We start from the raw sequence: 21,192 nt of genomic DNA on the forward strand, positions 1-21,192 counted from the left end.
TTTTGTCTCTCTCTGATGGGAAATTTAAGTGATATTAATAATAATAATAATAATAATAATAATAATAATAATAATAATAATAATAATAATAATAATGTACAGTTCTTAAGTAAAAAATGTCATTCAGCTCATCCACATGAATAAACAGTTTAAATTCGAGTCTTGGCTGAAATTTGTTTGTGATTGTACTTTATCACCTATCAACAAGTTCTGCAGAATGTGATAAAGCGGCTGTTTTTTCCTGTTGGAGCTGGTATCTCTTACACACACACACACACACACACACACACACACACACACACACACACACAGCTCCTTAGCCCTGACTTAAGTTGATCATTTACTCAAGTCCTTGATATCCTGCCAGCGTTTAAAGCAACACTTTTAAACACCACACAGCAGATCAACGCTTTAAAACATTTTTCTGGAGGCAAAAGATTCAACACACAGCTTCCTGAAGCCCAGGTGAGTTAAATCATTTCCACTTTCCAGCACAGAACCTAATCTAATCTAATCCTAATGAAAACAGCTAGATTGTGCATTAAGAGTTCCTCATGCTCTGAGACATTGAGATTTTATTACTGCACACATCATGCTTCTTATTCTTCTTATTACGCTTCTGTCTGAGCTGCTCACGATCTCTCTTCATGTGATGTTGACTTACGCAGGTCTCCTGTCCTTCCCTCATCATACAGATACATTTCACACTTCATTAAATGATCATAAAAAGGGGTAAATGAGATGTGAAGTCAGAGATGACACTGTTAAGGCTGTAGAGCCTTCAGTCTCTGACAGAATTAATAAATGCTTTTAATTTGCAGGATTTGTGTGTGTGTGTGTGTGTGTGTGTGAGAGAGAGAGAGAGAGAGAGACTTTTCATGCATAAGCAGTAACTACAGTTTATTTATAGATGATCTCTATGAGTGTGTTGTATATGAGTGTGTTGTATACGAGTGTGTTGTATACGAGTGTGTTGTATACGAGTGTGTTGTATACGAGTGTGTTGTATACGTGTGTGTTGTATACGTGTGTGTTGTATATGTGTGTGTTGTATACGTGTGTGTTGTATGAGTGTGTTGTGTACGAGTGTGTTGTGTACGAGTGTGTTGTATACGTGTGTGTTGTATACGAGTGTGTTGTATACGTGTGTGTTGTATACGAGTGTGTTGTATACGAGTGTGTTGTATACGTGTGTGTTGTATACGTGTGTGTTGTATACGTGTGTGTTGTATACGTGTGTTGTATACGTGTGTGTTGTATACGTGTGTGTTGTATACATGTGTGTTGTATACATGTGTGTTGTATACGAGTGTGTTGTATACGTGTGTGTTGTATACGTGTGTGTTGTATACGTGTGTGTTGTATACGTGTGTGTTGTATACGTGTGTGTTGTATACGAGTGTGTTGTATACGAGTGTGTTGTATACGAGTGTGTTGTATACGTGTGTGTTGTATACGTGTGTGTTGTATACGAGTGTGTTGTATACGAGTGTGTTGTATACGAGTGTGTTGTATACGTGTGTGTTGTATACGTGTGTGTTGTATACGAGTGTGTTGTATACGTGTGTGTTGTATACGTGTGTGTTGTATACGAGTGTGTTGTATACGTGTGTGTTGTATACGTGTGTGTTGTATACGTGTGTGTTGTATACGAGTGTGTTGTATACGAGTGTGTTGTATACGTGTGTGTTGTATACGTGTGTGTTGTATACGAGTGTGTTGTATACGTGTGTGTTGTATACATGTGTGTTGTATACGAGTGTGTTGTATACGTGTGTGTTGTATACGAGTGTGTTGTATACGTGTGTGTTGTATATGAGTGTTTTGTATGCGAATGTGTTGTATGCGAGTGTGTTGTATGAGTGTGTTGTGTACGAGTGTGTTGTGTACGAGTGTGTTGTATACGTGTGTGTTGTATACGAGTGTGTTGTATACGTGTGTGTTGTATACGAGTGTGTTGTATACGTGTGTGTTGTATACGAGTGTGTTGTATACGAATGTGTTGTATACGAGTGTGTTGTATACGTGTGTGTTGTATACGAGTGTGTTGTATACGAGTGTGTTGTATACGAGTGTGTTGTATACGAGTGTGTGTTGTATACGAGTGTGTTGTATACGAGTGTGTTGTATACGTGTGTGTTGTATACGAGTGTGTTGTATACGAGTGTGTTGTATACGAGTGTGTTGTATACGTGTGTGTTGTATACGAGTGTGTTGTATACGAGTGTGTTGTATACGAGTGTGTTGTATACGAGTGTGTGTTGTATACGAGTGTGTTGTATACGTGTGTGTTGTATACGTGTGTGTTGTATGGGAGTGTGTTGTATACGAGTGTGTTTTATACGAGTGTGTTGTATGTGTGTGTTGTATACGAGTGTGTTGTATACGAGTGTGTTGTATACGAGTGTGTTGTACGAGTGTGTTGTATACGAGTGTGTTGTATACGAGTGTGTTGTATATGAGTGTGTTGTATGCGAGTGTGTTGTATACGAGTGTGTTGTATACGAGTGTGTTGTATATGAGTGTGTTGATTACGAGTGTGTTGTATATGAGTGTGTTGTATACGAGTGTGTGTTGTATACGAGTGTGTTGTATATGAGTGTGTTGTATACGAGTGTGTTGTATATGAGTGTGTTGTATACGAGTGTGTGTTGTATACGAGTGTGTTGTATACGAGTGTTGTATACGAGTGTGTGTTGTATACGAGTGTGTTGTATATGAGTGTGTTGTATATGAGTGTGTTGTATACGAGTGTGTTGTATATGAGTGTGTTGTATACGAGTGTGTTGTATACGTGTGTGTTGTATACATGTGTGTTGTATACGAGTGTGTTGTATACGTGTGTGTTGTATACGAGTGTGTTGTATACGTGTGTGTTGTATATGAGTGTTCTGTATGCGAATGTGTTGTATGCGAGTGTGTTGTATGAGTGTGTTGTGTACGAGTGTGTTGTGTACGAGTGTGTTGTATACGTGTGTGTTGTATACGAGTGTGTTGTATACGTGTGTGTTGTATACGAGTGTGTTGTATACGTGTGTGTTGTATACGAGTGTGTTGTATACGAGTGTGTTGTATACGAGTGTGTTGTATACGTGTGTGTTGTATACGAGTGTGTTGTATACGAGTGTGTTGTATACGAGTGTGTTGTATACGAGTGTGTTGTATACGAGTGTGTTGTATACGAGTGTGTTGTATACGAGTGTGTTGTATACGAGTGTGTTGTATACGAGTGTGTTGTATACGTGTGTGTTGTATACGAGTGTGTTGTATACGAGTGTGTTGTATACGAGTGTGTTGTATACGAGTGTGTGTTGTATACGAGTGTGTTGTATACGTGTGTGTTGTATACGAGTGTGTTGTATGGGAGTGTGTTGTATACGAGTGTGTTTTATACGAGTGTGTTGTATATGTGTGTGTTGTATACGAGTGTGTTGTATACGAGTGTGTTGTATACGAGTGTGTTGTACGAGTGTGTTGTATACGAGTGTGTTGTATACGAGTGTGTTGTATATGAGTGTGTTGTATGCGAGTGTGTTGTATACGAGTGTGTGTTGTATACGAGTGTGTAGTATACGAGTGTGTTGTATAAGAGTGTGTTGTATATGAGTGTGTTGTATATGAGTGTGTTGTATATGAGTGTGTTGTATACGAGTGTGTTGTATACGAGTGTGTGTTGTATACGAGTGTGTTGTATATGAGTGTGTTGTATACGAGTGTGTTGTATATGAGTGTGTTGTATACGAGTGTGTGTTGTATACGAGTGTGTTGTATACGAGTGTTGTATACGAGTGTGTGTTGTATACGAGTGTGTTGTATATGAGTGTGTTGTATACGAGTGTGTGTTGTATACGAGTGTGTTGTATACGAGTGTTGTATACGAGTGTGTGTTGTATACGAGTGTGTTGTATATGAGTGTGTTGTATACGAGTGTGTTGTATACGAGTGTGTTGTATATGAGTGTGTTGTATATGAGTGTGTTGTATACGAGTGTGTTGTATATGAGTGTGTTGTATACGAGTGTGTGTTGTATACGAGTGTGTTGTATATGAGTGTGTTGTATACGAGTGTGTGTTGTATACGAGTGTGTTGTATACGAGTGTGTTGTATATGAGTGTGTTGTATATGAGTGTGTTGTATACGAGTGTGTTGTATACGAGTGTGTTGTATACGAGTGTGTTGTATATGAGTGTGTTGTATACGAGTGTGTTGTATATGAGTGTGTTGTATACGAGTGTGTGTTGTATACGAGTGTGTGTTGTATACGAGTGTGTTGTATATGAGTGTGTTGTATACGAGTGTGTGTTGTATACGAGTGTGTTATATGCTGAATTTCCTGTTTATTAATTACACATTATGTCACAGTGCTGCTGAATAATTCTCAAATCCACACCAGTTTCTATAAGACAGAAGTTCTGACACAAGCCCCATTAATCAGCCACAAACAACATGAGAGGATGTAGAACACTCATAAATATATACTGTATATACTGTATACAGGCTCACTGTAAAACATTCTAGCTTCTGTAATAGCTACAGTTCACTCACAGGGTCGTCACCTGCTCCGTATGACATCCAGATAATAATATGAACAAATATTACAAAGACAAGAGGCTGATGATTACTATGGAGGTTTCCTCTGGTTACTTATCAGATGTTTATTAAACATTTATAAACAGTGAGTCTCTGTAACAGTGAGTCTCTCTGTAACAGTGAGTCTCTCTGTAACAGTGAGTCTCTCTGTAACAGTGAGTCTCTGTAACAGTGAGTCTCTCTGTAACAGTGAGTCTCTGTAACAGTGAGTCTCTCTGTAACAGTGAGTCTCTGTAACAGTGAGTCTCTGTAACAGTGAGTCTCTGTAACAGTGAGTCTCTCTGTAACAGTGAGTCTCTGTAACAGTGAGTCTCTGTAACAGTGAGTCTCTCTGTAACAGTGAGTCTCTGTAACAGTGAGTCTCTGTAACAGTGAGTCTCTGTAACAGTGAGTCTCTCTGTAACAGTGAGTCTCTCTGTAACAGTGAGTCTCTGTAACAGTGAGTCTCTGTAACAGTGAGTCTCTGTAACAGTGAGTCTCTCTGTAACAGTGAGTCTCTGTAACAGTGAGTCTCTGTAACAGTGAGTCTCTCTGTAACAGTGAGTCTCTGTAACAGTGAGTCTCTGTAACAGTGAGTCTCTCTGTAACAGTGAGTCTCTGTAACAGTGAGTCTCTGTAACAGTGAGTCTCTCTGTAACAGTGAGTCTCTGTAACAGTGAGTCTCTGTAACAGTGAGTCTCTGTAACAGTGAGTCTCTCTGTAACAGTGAGTCTCTCTGTAACAGTGAGTCTCTGTAACAGTGAGTCTCTCTGTAACAGTGAGTCTCTGTAACAGTGAGTCTCTCTGTAACAGTGAGTCTCTGTAACAGTGAGTCTCTGTAACAGTGAGTCTCTCTGTAACAGTGAGTCTCTGTAACAGTGAGTCTCTCTGTAACAGTGAGTCTCTCTGTAACAGTGAGTCTCTGTAACAGTGAGTCTCTGTAACAGTGAGTCTCTCTGTAACAGTGAGTCTCTGTAACAGTGAGTCTCTGTAACAGTGAGTCTCTGTAACAGTGAGTCTCTCTGTAACAGTGAGTCTCTGTAACAGTGAGTCTCTGTAACAGTGAGTCTCTCTGTAACAGTGAGTCTCTCTGTAACAGTGAGTCTCTGTAACAGTGAGTCTCTCTGTAACAGTGAGTCTCTGTAACAGTGAGTCTCTGTAACAGTGAGTCTCTCTGTAACAGTGAGTCTCTCTGTAACAGTGAGTCTCTGTAACAGTGAGTCTCTCTGTAACAGTGAGTCTCTGTAACAGTGAGTCTCTGTAACAGTGAGTCTCTCTGTAACAGTGAGTCTCTGTAACAGTGAGTCTCTCTGTAACAGTGAGTCTCTGTAACAGTGAGTCTCTCTGTAACAGTGAGTCTCTGTAACAGTGAGTCTCTGTAACAGTGAGTCTCTGTGTAACAGTGAGTCTCTGTAACAGTGAGTCTCTGTAACAGTGAGTCTCTGTAACAGTGAGTCTCTGTAACAGTGAGTCTCTCTGTAACAGTGAGTCTCTGTAACAGTGAGTCTCTGTAACAGTGAGTCTCTCTGTAACAGTGAGTCTCTCTGTAACAGTGAGTCTCTGTAACAGTGAGTCTCTCTGTAACAGTGAGTCTCTGTAACAGTGAGTCTCTCTGTAACAGTGAGTCTCTGTAACAGTGAGTCTCTGTAACAGTGAGTCTCTGTAACAGTGAGTCTCTGTAACAGTGTCTCTGTAACAGTGAGTCTCTGTAACAGTGTCTCTGTAACAGTGAGTCTCTGTAACAGTGAGTCTCTCTGTAACAGTGAGTCTCTGTAACAGTGTCTCTGTAACAGTGAGTCTCTGTAACAGTGTCTCTGTAACAGTGAGTCTCTGTAACAGTCTCTCTGTAACAGTGAGTCTCTCTGTAACAGTGAGTCTCTGTAACAGTGAGTCTCTCTGTAACAGTGAGTCTCTCTGTAACAGTGAGTCTCTGTAACAGTGAGTCTCTGTAACAGTGAGTCTCTGTAACAGTGAGTCTCTGTAACAGTGAGTCTCTCTGTAACAGTGAGTCTCTCTGTAACAGTGAGTCTCTGTAACAGTGAGTCTCTGTAACAGTGAGTCTCTGTAACAGTGAGTCTCTCTGTAACAGTGAGTCTCTGTAACAGTGAGTCTCTGTAACAGTGAGTCTCTGTAACAGTGAGTCTCTCTGTAACAGTGAGTCTCTGTAACAGTGTCTCTGTAACAGTGAGTCTCTCTGTAACAGTGAGTCTCTGTAACAGTGAGTCTCTGTAACAGTGAGTCTCTGTAACAGTGAGTCTCTGTAACAGTGAGTCTCTCTGTAACAGTGAGTCTCTGTAACAGTGAGTCTCTGTAACAGTGAGTCTCTCTGTAACAGTGAGTCTCTCTGTAACAGTGAGTCTCTCTGTAACAGTGAGTCTCTCTGTAACAGTGAGTCTCTGTAACAGTGAGTCTCTGTAACAGTGAGTCTCTCTGTAACAGTGAGTCTCTGTAACAGTGAGTCTCTCTGTAACAGTGAGTCTCTGTAACAGTGAGTCTCTCTGTAACAGTGAGTCTCTCTGTAACAGTGAGTCTCTGTAACAGTGAGTCTCTGTAACAGTGAGTCTCTGTAACAGTGAGTCTCTGTAACAGTGAGTCTCTGTAACAGTGAGTCTCTCTGTAACAGTGAGTCTCTGTAACAGTGAGTCTCTGTAACAGTGAGTCTCTGTAACAGTGAGTCTCTGTAACAGTGAGAGTTTACACACCATCACATGACAAGGTGATGTTTTTCTTTCCTGAGATAGAACACAGCAGTGACAGGTGAGGAAACAGGACAGGTGTTTATAATGTAAAGGGACAACAGAAAGGAAACCTAACAAGTAAAAAATGATATACATGGTTGTGGTATGAATGTGGTATCACTGTCATGAGTGTGTTATTGCTTACATTTGCTTTTGACGAGGACGGTGAGGAAACTGATGTAGCTGCTATAACATAAAAACAGGAAGTAAGCTGTCACACACATATTCACCAACATTACATTTAAACATTCATTCATTCATTCATCTTCTACCGCTTATCTGAACTACCTCGGGTCACGGGGAGCCTGTGCCTATCTCAGGCGTCATCGGGCATCAAGGCAGGATACACCCTGGACGGAGTGCCAACACATCACAGGGCACACACACACACACACACACACACTCTCATTCACTCACACAATCACACACTACGGACAATTTTCCAGAGATGCCAATCAACCTACCATGCATGTCTTTGGACCGGGGGAGGAAACCGGAGTACCCGGAGGAAACCCCCGAGGCACGGGGAGAACATGCAAACTCCACACACACAAGGTGGAGGCGGGAATCGAACCCCCAACCCTGGAGGTGTGAGGCGAACGTGCTAACCACTAAGCCACCGTGCCCCCTACATTTAAACAAAAACAGATAAAAAAGTAAACAGTTTTCTTTAAGTAAAAAAAAAAACTGAACACTTGTTAGTTAGTTAGGGAAGTCGTGGCCTAAAGGTTAGAGAGTTTGACTCCTAACCCTAAGGTTGTGGGTTCGAGTCTCAGGCCGACAATACCACGACACAGTGTGTGTGTGTGTTCACTGCTGTGTGTGTGCACTTTGGATGGGTTAAACACAGAGAACGAATTCTGTGTATGGGTCACCGTACTGTACTTAGCCATGTCACGTCATGTCACGTATGTCACGTCACGTCACTTTCACTGTCTCTAGTTAAACACTTTAAGTGTGTTGTTCAAGGTGTTAACAGTAAGGCAGCTTCATCACATCAACCTACTGATTATTATTTAACTATAACTGCACTACATGGAGTGTGTCAATTCTTATGCATACACACACACACACACACACACACACACACACACTTTTTCAGGTAATTACCAGTGCAGTAACTAAATCTGTTTACATTACAACACCTGCGAAGTCGCTGCATTTATTTTTGTTCCTGTAGCACTGAAGACTTTTGTGTATTCAGAGGAACACAGCAGTAAAGCGAAGCCTCACACGCACGTGCCGTGTTTAGTGTGTACACCTGACAGGTGCAGACGTGTGAAGGTGTCCTTCACGGCTTTGTCTTTGAGCCGCCGACCTGCAGATCTAGTTTTTCAGCGCTGCCTCTATACACCGAGCAGAAAACACCCCACATGGTGGTCGAGTCATCAGTATTGAGCTGTTCTCCTTTCACACGCAGGTCAGTGGATCGTGTTGTCTGTGAGCGGCTCAGAGCGGAATGGGACGGAGACATGGCGCACTACATGCAGGTGAGTCTGTGAGCTCTGTGGGCTTTCTGTGGGTTTTATTACCAATTACTATTCCTTCTAAAATAGAGTTTGTTTTTCAGTCACCGACAGCGTCCCAAATTGACGTGAATCTAGGAGCCTCTGCGAATCCTCAGTGAGTTTTAAATTATACGTCTCTTCTGTTCCGTACCAGTTCACACCAGGGTTCAGCTTTGCGTGTTGACCTTAACACTGAACATCAACCTCTCAGTCATCCAGTAAAAACGTGTTGATTTTAAAATTCTCCAGATTTCTCACTTTAATATGTAAATAATGAAATAAAAGGAGATCAGACACAATCATATCAGTGTTGTAGATGATTGAGTTCAGATGAATTATTATCAACTCATTAGAATTATTTTTTATTTTTCTAAACAGCTCTTTATAAGCTGGATGCTGTAAGATGACGTGTTATAAGACTTTATTTGTCGACTCGTTAATGAATCCAGTTTACGTGTTAGACACAAACACTGCAGTGATTTAACTGTGTAAGTTATCTGAACTTCTCCAGATGTGTCTCAGTGTCCTGAGTCTGAGTTCGGGTTCATGTAGGTTGGTTTAAAGCGATCATTCCTTTATGGTTATAGATTAACATTTATTTCGACACTGCTGGCATTAACTTAACACTTTTTACTGAACAATTGCATGTCCTTCATGGTGATTTAATTAAACTTGTATACAAATGCATTGTGTTTGGTAAAAGTGATAAATCTCTGATTTGCTTGTTTTTTTAGTGCCAAACCCACTGACTTTGACTTTCTGGCTGTGATCGGAAAGGGAACGTTTGGTAAAGTAAGAATTTCACACATCCTCCGAGAAATGATTAACTTTTTAACAGTAACTCACTTGGACCTTTGTTTATTCTCGTATTTTTTTGGGATTTGCTGTAAAAGATTTCAGATATACGGCACGTTTTGTCTGATACGGAGGTAAATGTTGTTGTTTTTATTAATATCAGGTTCTTCTGGCTAAACTGAAAGCAGACGGGAAATTTTATGCTGTGAAAGTTCTGCAGAAAAAAGTCATATTAAAGAAAAAAGAGGTTTGTGTCGATTTTCTTGTTGATTATTTGCTGTGTTTTGGATTGAAAGTGATAATAAAATAATCTGTGAACATTTTCAGTCTAATCTAATCACAATCTGTCCTTTGTACCATCATTTATAACCTTCACACCTTCGGCCTTTTCGTTGCCACGAGTTATGTAACACGACAAAGAAACTAAGAACTGAACAGCGCTTAAATTAAATAAATGCACTCCAGCGGTGTTGAACACTGCGTTGTGGTGTTGAACACTGGGTTGTGGTGTCGAACACTGTTGTGGTGTCGAACACTGCGTTGTGGTGTTGAACACTGTTGTGGTGTTGAACACTGCGTTGTGGTGTTGAACACTGCGTTGTGGTGTCGAACACTGGGTTGTGGTGTCGAACACTGGGTTGTGGTGTCGAACACTGGGTTGTGGTGTCGAACACTGTTGTGGTGTCGAACACTGTTGTGGTGTCGAACACTGCGTTGAGGTGTCGAACACTGTTGTGGTGTTGAACACTGCGTTGTGGTGTTGAACACTGGGTTGTGGTGTTGAACACTGTTGTGGTGTTGAACACTGCGTTGAGGTGTTGAACACTGGGTTGTGGTGTTGAACACTGTTGTGGTGTTGAACACTGCGTTGTGGTGTTGAACACTGCGTTGTGGTGTCGAACACTGCGTTGTGGTGTCGAACACTGCGTTGTGGTGTCGAACACTGGGTTGTGGTGTCGAACACTGGGTTGTGGTGTCGAACACTGTTGTGGTGTTGAACACTGGGTTGTGGTGTTGAACACTGCGTTGTGGTGTCGAACACTGCGTTGTGGTGTCGAACACTGTTGTGGTGTTGAACACTGTGTTGTGATGTTGAACACTGCGTTGTGGTGTCGAACACTGGGTTGTGGTGTTGAACACTGCGTTGTGGTGTCGAACACTGGGTTGTGGTGTCGAACACTGCGTTGTGGTGTCGAACACTGGGTTGTGGTGTTGAACACTGGGTTGTGGTGTTGAACACTGTTGTGGTGTTGAACACTGGGTTGTGGTGTTGAACACTGCGTTGTGGTGTCGAACACTGCGTTGTGGTGTCGAACACTGTTGTGGTGTTGAACACTGTGTTGTGATGTTGAACACTGCGTTGTGGTGTTGAACACTGCGTTGTGATGTTGAACACTGTGTTGTGGTTTTGAACACTGTGTTGTGATGTTGAACACTGTTGTGGTGTTGAACACTGTTGTGATGTTGAACACTGTTGTGGTGTTGAACACTGCGTTGTGGTGTTGAACACTGTTGTGGTGTTGAACACTGCGTTGTGGTGTTGAACACTGTTGTGGTGTTGAACACTGCATTGTGATGTTGAACACTGTTGTGGTGTTGAACACTGTTGTGATGTTGAACACTGTGTTGTGGTGTTGAACACTGTTGTGATGTTGAACACTGTGTTGTGGTGTTGAACACTGTGTTGTGGTGTTGAACACTGCGTTGTGGTGTCGAACACTGGGTTGTGGTGTCGAACACTGGGTTGTGGTGTCGAACACTGTTGTGGTGTTGAACACTGTTGTGGTGTTGAACACTGTTGTGATGTTGAACACTGTGTTGTGGTGTTGAACACTGTTGTGGTGTTGAACACTGTTGTGATGTTGAACACTGTTGTGGTGTTGAACACTGTTGTGATGTTGAACACTGTGTTGTGGTGTTGAACACTGTTGTGATGTTGAACACTGTGTTGTGGTGTTGAACACTGGGTTGTGGTGTCGAACACTGCGTTGTGGTGTCGAACACTGTTGTGGTGTTGAACACTGCATTGTGATGTTGAACACTGTTGTGGTGTTGAACACTGTTGTGATGTTGAACACTGTGTTGTGGTGTTGAACACTGTTGTGATGTTGAACACTGTGTTGTGGTGTTGAACACTGTGTTGTGGTGTTGAACACTGCGTTGTGGTGTCGAACACTGGGTTGTGGTGTCGAACACTGGGTTGTGGTGTTGAACACTGTTGTGGTGTTGAACACTGTTGTGATGTTGAACACTGTGTTGTGGTGTTGAACACTGTTGTGGTGTTGAACACTGTTGTGATGTTGAACACTGTTGTGGTGTTGAACACTGTTGTGATGTTGAACACTGTGTTGTGGTGTTGAACACTGTTGTGATGTTGAACACTGTGTTGTGGTGTTGAACACTGGGTTGTGGTGTCGAACACTGCGTTGTGGTGTCGAACACTGGGTTGTGGTGTCGAACACTGGGTTGTGGTGTCGAACACTGTTGTGGTGTTGAACACTGTTGTGGTGTTGAACACTGTTGTGATGTTGAACACTGTGTTGTGGTGTTGAACACTGTTGTGGTGTTGAACACTGTTGTGGTGTTGAACACTGTTGTGGTGTTGAACACTGTTGTGATGTTGAACACTGTTGTGATGTTGAACACTGTTGTGGTGTTGAACACTGTTGTGATGTTGAACACTGTTGTGGTGTTGAACACTGTTGTGATGTTGAACACTGTTGTGGTGTTGAACACTGTTGTGGTGTTGATTAATTCTCTCTAACAGGAGCTGAGACGTAGCACAGGTTCATATTAACGCGCTCGCTCTGATACCTTGATCGTTTCCATAGCAACGGCTCGTGCACAGATACGTGTCCAGCACACGCTCCATATAAACGTATTACTGGGTCGTGGATGTGAAGATTTCTGTCAGCAGAAATGTGACGTTTCATAAAGGAGTCTCCAGTTTTAGCATTTTGTAACAGTCCGAGATAAAAGCTGTAAGTTTTCCACATCTTCAGGACAGTTTATTATTTATTCTTATTAACATGAACTGAGTTTTTTTAACATTAACTTCAATAAAGGGGGAAAAATAGTATTTTTTCGAACAGGTTTTTACTGACAACAGATTAAAGACAAACAGATCAAAAGCCCTAAAGGTATTAAACACTCCCATTACTAGAACTTACTTAACACTGCTCAAATTCACTCGAACATCACCACACACACACACACACACACACACACACACACACACACACACACACAGTGCATTATTCTGTACTTAAAGTTAAAGCATGACCAACAAATGATCAGTTCTACAGTAGCGACTTGTACAAACTCAGGACAAGAGGAAAAGTCTTAACCTTGGGCTCTGAAACGTCCTGTGTGTCTTCCAGCAAAAGAACATCATGGCTGAGAGGAACGTTCTCCTGAAGAGCCTGCAGCATCCCTTCCTCGTCGGCCTTCATTACTCCTTTCAGACCTCGGAGAAGCTTTACTTCGTCCTCGACTACGTTAACGGAGGAGAGGTTGAGTCCGAACACCGAATCCTCATGAACCCAAGTTTAAATCCGGTTAACTAGCTGGATAAATCCACTAACTAATAAAACTAATCATCGTGTGTTGTTTTGCTGGTTTCCAGTTATTTTTCCACCTCCAGAGAGAGCGATGTTTCTCAGAAGCACGAGCTCGTTTCTACACGGCCGAGGTGGCGAGCGCCATCGGTTACCTGCATTCCCTCAACATCATTTACAGGTAAGTGTCTAAAACACGTCCTCTTTAATCCTCCCTTTTTTTCCTTCTTTTGTTAAACCTCGTGCTCTCGCTCAGTGCTCAGCTGACTGTCTTTACTGATTTTCAGGGATTTGAAGCCAGAAAACATCTTGTTAGATTCACAGGTGAGGAACTTCTTTATCTTGGAGCTTTGTCTTTGTCTTGTCTGATTACTTCTGGGGTTTTTGTCCTGATCAGATTTTAATCACACGTTTTATTTATATTTATGTAGTCAGATTTTACTTACAGCTCTGTTTTAGCCAAACTGAAATAAACTCACACACTACTCATTAAAAAATAAATAAAAATAAATAAATAAAAATATAGGGGGGTCACAGTGTCTTAGTGGTTAGCACGTTCGCCTCACACCTCCAGGGTTGGGGGTTCGATTCCCGCCTCCACCTTGTGTGTGTGGAGTTTGCATGTTCTCCCCGTGCCTCGGGGGTTTCCTCCGGGTACTCCGGTTTCCTCCCCCGGTCCAAAGACATGCATGGTAGGTTGATTGGCATCTCTGGAAAATTGTCCATAGTGTGTGATTGTGTGAGTGAATGAGTGTGTGTGTGTGTGCCCTGTGATGGGTTGGCACTCCGTCCAGGGTGTATCCTGCCTTGATGCCCGATGACACCTGAGATAGGCACAGGCTCCCCGTGACCCGAGGTAGTTCGGATAAGCGGTAGAAGATGAATGAAATAAAAATACAGTCATATGGTTTGATTCCTGGTTTAAACGAAAGCACATGCAGGTCTGTGGAAAGTCACACACCATCATCATCAAACATTTCCTGCTACAAACACACGGCCGTGTAAACAAGACTGGACACAAAGAGTCTCCATTAACACACAATGACTCATATGATAATTAGATACTTTATTATGTACATAATATGCAAATCAGCTCAGTTTGTTCTACAGGTTTTGTTCCTATTTTCTCTCCTGCACTAATAAAGGGCTTCACTTACATACTGTAGTCTTCCTTTTCTCTCTTTTCTTCTTAGGGCCACGTGGTGCTGACTGATTTTGGTCTGTGTAAAGAAGGTCTGGAAGCAGAAGCCACCACAACCACGTTTTGTGGAACACCGGAGGTGAGCAGCATGTGAAGGAGGAAAAAGAAATGTAACTGTCTTTATTAGCCGTGTGTGTGTGTCATCACCTCACCACAACATCAGCTCTTTCTCCTTGTAGTATCTTGCTCCAGAGGTGCTGCGGAAGGAGCCTTATGACCGCACGGTGGACTGGTGGTGCCTCGGTGCCGTGCTGTACGAGATGCTCTTTAGCCTTGTAAGTCCTACTGCATGAAAAAAAGCTCCCATTAATCCAGAAATTTCCATTTGATGTGTGACTATAATAATCTACATCACATCCAGCCTCCGTTCTACCGCCGCGATGTAGCAGAGATGTACGACGCCATCTTACACAAACCCCTGCAGATACCTCCAGGCAAATCAGACGCAGTGTGTCACCTGCTGCATGGACTTCTGCAGAAAGACCAGCACCGCCGGTTAGGGGCCATCGCTGACTTTGTGAGTAAAAACTAACACAAACTGGTGCACAGTCTGATGACGTTAATCAAACACAGAAAAGATTTATTTATTTTTTTTCCTGTGAGCTGCTTTCTCACGTTGGATGACTTTTACCGTAACCATAATGCACTTACCGGCCTAGATTAGATTAGATCAGATTTAGACATCTCACTGGAGGAGGAGGTTGACTGTGTCACACTGCACAACACATACACAAGCTGTTACATTGCTTTATAAAATAAAAAAGTCGTTCATATCATGGAATCATGTAGTGATGAGTTCGTTCTCTCACTCTCTCACTCACACTCTCTCACTCTCTCACTCACACTCTCTCACTCACACTCTCTCACTCACTCATCTTCTACCGCGTATCCGAACTACCTCGGGTCACGGGGAGCCTGTGCCTATCTCAGGCGTCATCGGGCATCAAGGCAGGATACACCCTGGATGGAGTGCCAACCCATCGCAGGGCACACACACACACACACACACACACACACACACACACACACACACACACACTCTCATTCACTCACGCAATCACACACTAGGGACAATTTTCCAGAGATGCCAATCAACCTACCATGCATGTCTTTGGACCGGGGGAGGAAACTGGAGTACCCTGAGGAAACCCCTGAGGCACGGGGAGAACATGCAAACTCCACACACACAAGGTGGAGGTGGGAATCAAACCCCCAACCCTGGAGGTGTGAGGCCAACGTGCTAACCACTAAGCCACCGTTGCCCCCCACACTGGGTTTCAGTCAGTATAAAATATGAGGGATATAGAATTAACTGTCTGACTTCATCTGGACCTGTGAATTATTACCCAGATGTTCTCCAGCTGTGTTGATGTATCTGACATGTGTTTTGTTTTGCAGTTGGAGATTAAGAATCACATTTTCTTCAGCCCTATTAACTGGGATGATCTTTACCACAAGCGTCTCACTCCACCGTACAACCCTAATGTGGTGGGTAACGTTTCTGCTACTCAGCTGAGATGATGGTGTTTAATCCTGCTGATGGTCTGTAACTGCAGTAGTTATGGGGTTAGAACTGACAGTATACCATCAGAAGAAACGGCATGATTGCAGGTTGTAGTTCTTTGTCAGTCGTTCTGTTGGCACTGACTGTTATCCCTGTTTCTTCACTTCCCCAGAGAGGACCGTCTGACCTCCAGAACATCGACCCAGAGTTCACCAGAGAGATGGTGCCCAACTCCGTGGGTCGTACTCCTGAGCTGAGCGCCAGTCTGGCCACCAGCAGCTCCAATGCCTTCAGCGGCTTCTCCTACGTTTCCAGTGAGAACAGCTTCCTCTGAGAGACGTCAAGGCGACTCTTTAACCTCATCATCAGTTCTGCTGCTGCACCTGAAGAGAACCAGATGTACCGAATGTCCTGGAAGACTTTGGCCAAGTCTCTCGGCTGCTTTGGTCGAACCTCAGAGCACAAATTTAAAGCACCAGCACTGAACACCTGGTCATCTTATTGTCAGGCTTTATAAACTCCAGCAGAAAAGAATGTACACACTGTTTAACTGCCTTTACTTTATCAAGTGTTTTAGATGTTTGTTTAGATTTCATCTCGAGTCTAGTCAAGAGAAACCTTTGCTGCGAGACGCGAGGCGAACGCTAGAAAACGTAGCTTTCTGTTTTTATTCCTGCTTCAGCAAACTCAAAGTTCTTTAGTGGATAATTTAATAAATATCATTTAAAAAGACGACGATATGTACAACGCTGTCCGTATTAAATACTGTAATCAGGGGAAAGAAATGAACCTGCTTTTAACTTCTGACTGCTTTTGTGTGGATCACTGATGAGTTCATGATGAAGAACATGGTACTAATATAAGTGCAAGATTAAAACTTTCTGTTGGTTAACATCCGTCTGGTCTCGTGTTTCCTTACAATATACGTTTTTAAAGACTTTATATGGATTATAATCTAAAGCATTTTACCACATCGCTGCATTTTCAGACAGAACCTACCTGAAATCAGGAGAAGATGTGGCTGAGAACCGGATTAAGAACCGACGAACTCTAACGACTTTCTGCTTTCTTCAGGACATTTGTGTAAGTTTGAGAAGATGCATGTTCATGTAAAAGATAACACACACCTCTGAATGAACACTTTCACCTGGTGACCTGCTCGTACCTGTACACGTGATCCACCACCGCTGTACCCGAGTCCTTCCTCAGGATCTGATGCTGGACCTGTGGGTTTGACGAGCGACGTTTCTTCTGCATCACTACATCTTTAGTGACTGAGACCAGAAAAACATTTCAACTTTTCACATTTTAAATAAATAAAACAAACCACCAATCAAACTCCTTATTATAACTTAGTTTCCATACATGGGCAACGTTTCCTGTTTGTCACTGATATTTACAGCAGTTTGTTTTAGCCATTTATTAGCCAAGAATCATCACCTCAGTCTCATCCATGCAGAGTTACTGTTGTTATATACAGGAGGATTCTGCACTTCATCATCATCATCATCATCTACACAATATTTAAAGATTTCCTCTCACACACAAACAAACACAAACCCACACAAACAAACACACACAAACACAAACACGCACACACAAACACACAGACAAACACACACAAACACACACACACAAACACACAAACAAACACAAACCCACACACAAACACACTGACAAACACACACAAACCCACACACACAAACACACACAAACACACACACAAACACACACACAAACAAACACACACACACAAACAAACACAAACCCACACACAAAAAAACACAAAACCACACACACAAACACTCAAACACACACACAAACAGACACAAACACTCACACAAACACACACAAACACAAACACATGGTAACTGTGAGTGTTTTTATCACATGAACACAGACACATCACTCAGTTTTAATAAAAATCTATGATCAAATCAAATCTGTTGATACTATTAAAGTACTAGGGTCAGGATAATAAATAAATAAATAAATAAATAATAAATAATAGAAAGTTGGATGATGATTTTCCTGCTTGCAGTAGTGAAAAATAAAGACACGATAATCCCAGAGACAGTTTCTTCATTCTGCTTGTGAAATGTTGCTGTTTCAGTCGTCTTGTGCAAGCGTTAGGATCCTGGTGATCGGCACTGCGGGTGAGTCACAGGGTACCAGCAAAGTGTTTACTGTGTGAAGGGGAACCGAGTCAAAAAGCATGAGGGCACGAGGCAAACAGAGGAGGAGAGAAACGACAGCTACGGCTGAGAGGACACTGAAGTCAGATCTATAAACATCTCTAGTTAATGTTCTGAATATTACAGACATTATACAAAATCTGCTGGTTTACGTTATAAATAAGTTTATATGTCATTAACAGAGTGAAAGCTTTCACTTGGTGACCTGCACTGAGGATCGATCGATCCTTCTTTCCTGCCTTCCTTCCTTCCTTCCTGAAGCCTTGACCTCTGAATCCGTGAGCATGAGAGAAACATGAATTTGCTCCGATTTCCTGTTATAATCTTTCCCCCTTTCTTTTGTCCTTATATGGGCAACACTTCCTGCTTTGGTTTCTCTTTTGTTCTCATTAAACACATGATCCTTTACACAAACTGAGCTGTTCCTAATATTCAAACATACAACAAACAAACAAACAAACATCATGTGCTGTGATTATTTCCTAATAATTAGAGAACGAAGGATGAAAACAAGGTTTAGAAGAACATCCGAGACTCGAGATGGTCTTCAGAACGTCACCGAGATGTTTGTTTATTCAGATCCGTGATTAGTTCAGGGTTTAGTCTTGTGTATTCCTTTCCATCAGGTCCACACTGTTAACTGAAACAGATAAAAAACACTGCCCCCTGCTGGACACTCATGTAAACACCCCCAGGATGAAGTCTGAAACACACCAGGATCTTCTAGGATTATTTTCATTCATTCATTCATTCATCTTCTACCGCTTATCCGAACTACCTCTGGTCACGGGGAGCCTGTGCCTATCTCAGGCGTCATCGGGCATCAAGGCAGGATACACCCTGGACGGAGTGCCAACCCATCACAGGGCACACACACACACACACTCATTCACTCACACACTACGGACAATTTTCCAGAGATGCCAATCAACCTACCATGCATGTCTTTGGACCGGGGGAGGAAACCGGAGTACCCGGAGGAAACCCCCGAGGCACGGGGAGAACATGCAAACTCCACACACACAAGGTGGAGGTGGGAATCGAACCCCCAACCCTGGAGGTGTGAGGAGAACGTGTTAACAACTAAGCCACCGTGACCCCCGGGACTATTTTCAGTGCCACAAAAACAAAAATAATGGGGAAATATTTTAAAAGGCTGTTAAATTAGATGTGAACCTCAGTACATTTACATTCAGAGCTTTTAACAGATGCCCTTATAGAGAGCGACGACTTTTTTTTTTTTTTTAAATCTCAGTAATCGATAGTCAAAGGCCTCGCTCAGGGGCCCAGCAGTGGTGCACACCGTCATCAATAATCTACCACATCCCCCATGAACCAGATGGATTTTATAACCAGAGCAGCTGTGAGGGTGGTGCAGCTCTGGGGTCTGTAACAGCACAGGGGATTTGATCCACAAACAAACTTCAGAAATGATTTGTTCTGATAATTATTAATTGTTTTTGTGTGTTTGTATGATGTGGTGTGTCAGAGCTCTCGAACAGTCTGGTGAAAATAACGATTATTATTCTAGCTGATAGTTTGATATTGTTCAGTGTAACTATAAAAGGATAAAAAGTATGACATCGTTTTTTAATGAATAAAGAAGAAACAGACAGTGAAAAGCTGCTGTGGTTTAAATGTCAGTTCTCTCTTACTTAAAAGGTGCAATGTAAGAAAACTGAGAAAATCTAAAGTGTCACAAATGATCTGATGTCAGAAAACAAAAGGTTTATCATTCAGAATCTCCATGACGATGAAAAGATGCACAAGGAACAAGAAACTGTAAAGATGTTTAAATAGAAATTTGTATTTACATCAATATTAACATCAAGAAACATGAGAAATGCACTAGTCATGTACATCCTGACCCCGAGTGTGTGTGTGTGTGTGTGTGTGTGTGTGTGTGTGTATGTGTGTACTTCACTTTGTTATTTGAACAAAGATTGCAGATTTTAACTTTCCAACTTTTCTTTAAAGAACAAGGAAGTTGTAATTTTGTGAAACTTGAAATAAAAGCACAAATCTGACCAGACGTCGTTTCTGTTTCCTCAACGAAACTTTACAGCTTTAAAATGTAACTTTCAACTGGGCACAAAATTAAATACTAAAAAAAAAATACATTAATCTAATGTTCATTAAACTGATTAATCACATAGAATTCCAGAAAGATCATAAGATTAAAAAAAGGGGGAATAAAATGAAAGGAGGAAATGAATAACCTGGTCATAAAGGAGTAAAAATAGTTTACACAAAGAGTCAAAATGTAAGAAATGTAAGAAGATATAAAAGATAAACCTGGTAGAAATAATGAGCTTATAAATCATCGCAGAAAAGATTCTGAAAACCAGTGAATGAGATTTAAATAACATTCAGAATATTTTTTAAATATTCAAGCAAACCAAATGTGTGCGCGTGTGTGATGTGTGTGTGAGATGTGTGTGTGATGTGTGTGTGAGATGTGTGTGTGATGTGTGTGTGTGTGTGATGTGTGTGTGAGATGTGTGTGTGATGTGTGTGTGATGTGTGTGTGAGATGTGTGTGTGATGTGTGTGTGTGTGTGTGATGTGTGTGTGAGATGTGTGTGTGATGTGTGTGTGAGATGTGTGTGTGAGATGTGTGTGTGATGTGTGTGTGTGTGTGTGATGTGTGTGTGAGATGTGTGTGTGATGTGTGTGTGAGATGTGTGTGTGATGTGTGTGTGTGTGTGATGTGTGTGTGAGATGTGTGTGTGATGTGTGTGTGATGTGTGTGTGAGATGTGTGTGAGATGTGTGTGTGATGTGTGTGTGATGTGTGTGTGAGATGTGTGTGTGAGATGTGTGTGTGATGTGTGTGTGTGTGTGATGTGTGTGTGAGATGTGTGTGTGATGTGTGTGTGAGATGTGTGTGTGATGTGTGTGTGTGTGTGATGTGTGTGTGAGATGTGTGTGTGTGATGTGTGTGTGAGATGTGTGTGTGATGTGTGTGTGAGATGTGTGTGTGATGTGTGTGTGAGATGTGTGTGTGATGTGTGTGTGTGTGTGATGTGTGTGTGAGATGTGTGTGTGATGTGTGTGTGAGATGTGTGTGTGATGTGTGTGTGTGTGAGATGTGTGTGTGATGTGTGTGTGAGATGTGTGTGTGATG

The 21,192-nt window shown here is 42.0% G+C and overlaps 1 protein-coding gene across 1 annotated transcript; it reads left to right on the forward strand.

The window, feature by feature from the left end:
* Positions 1 to 309: 309 nt before the first annotated feature.
* Positions 310 to 16,764, forward strand: sgk2a (serum/glucocorticoid regulated kinase 2a). The gene is made up of 13 exons (XM_060893833.1): positions 310 to 465; positions 8,728 to 8,797; positions 8,878 to 8,930; positions 9,550 to 9,607; positions 9,774 to 9,857; positions 12,991 to 13,122; positions 13,236 to 13,348; positions 13,455 to 13,491; positions 14,361 to 14,447; positions 14,548 to 14,643; positions 14,730 to 14,885; positions 15,767 to 15,856; positions 16,045 to 16,764. Exons 2-13 carry the CDS (start codon positions 8,780 to 8,782, stop codon positions 16,204 to 16,206), a joined length of 1,086 nt encoding a protein of 361 aa, XP_060749816.1. The 5' UTR covers positions 310 to 465; positions 8,728 to 8,779; the 3' UTR covers positions 16,207 to 16,764.
* The last annotated feature ends 4,428 nt before the right edge of the window (positions 16,765 to 21,192 follow it).

This window comes from Tachysurus vachellii, chromosome 19 (assembly GCF_030014155.1).
Source record: "Tachysurus vachellii isolate PV-2020 chromosome 19, HZAU_Pvac_v1, whole genome shotgun sequence".
NCBI classification, from domain to species: domain Eukaryota; kingdom Metazoa; phylum Chordata; class Actinopteri; order Siluriformes; family Bagridae; genus Tachysurus; species Tachysurus vachellii.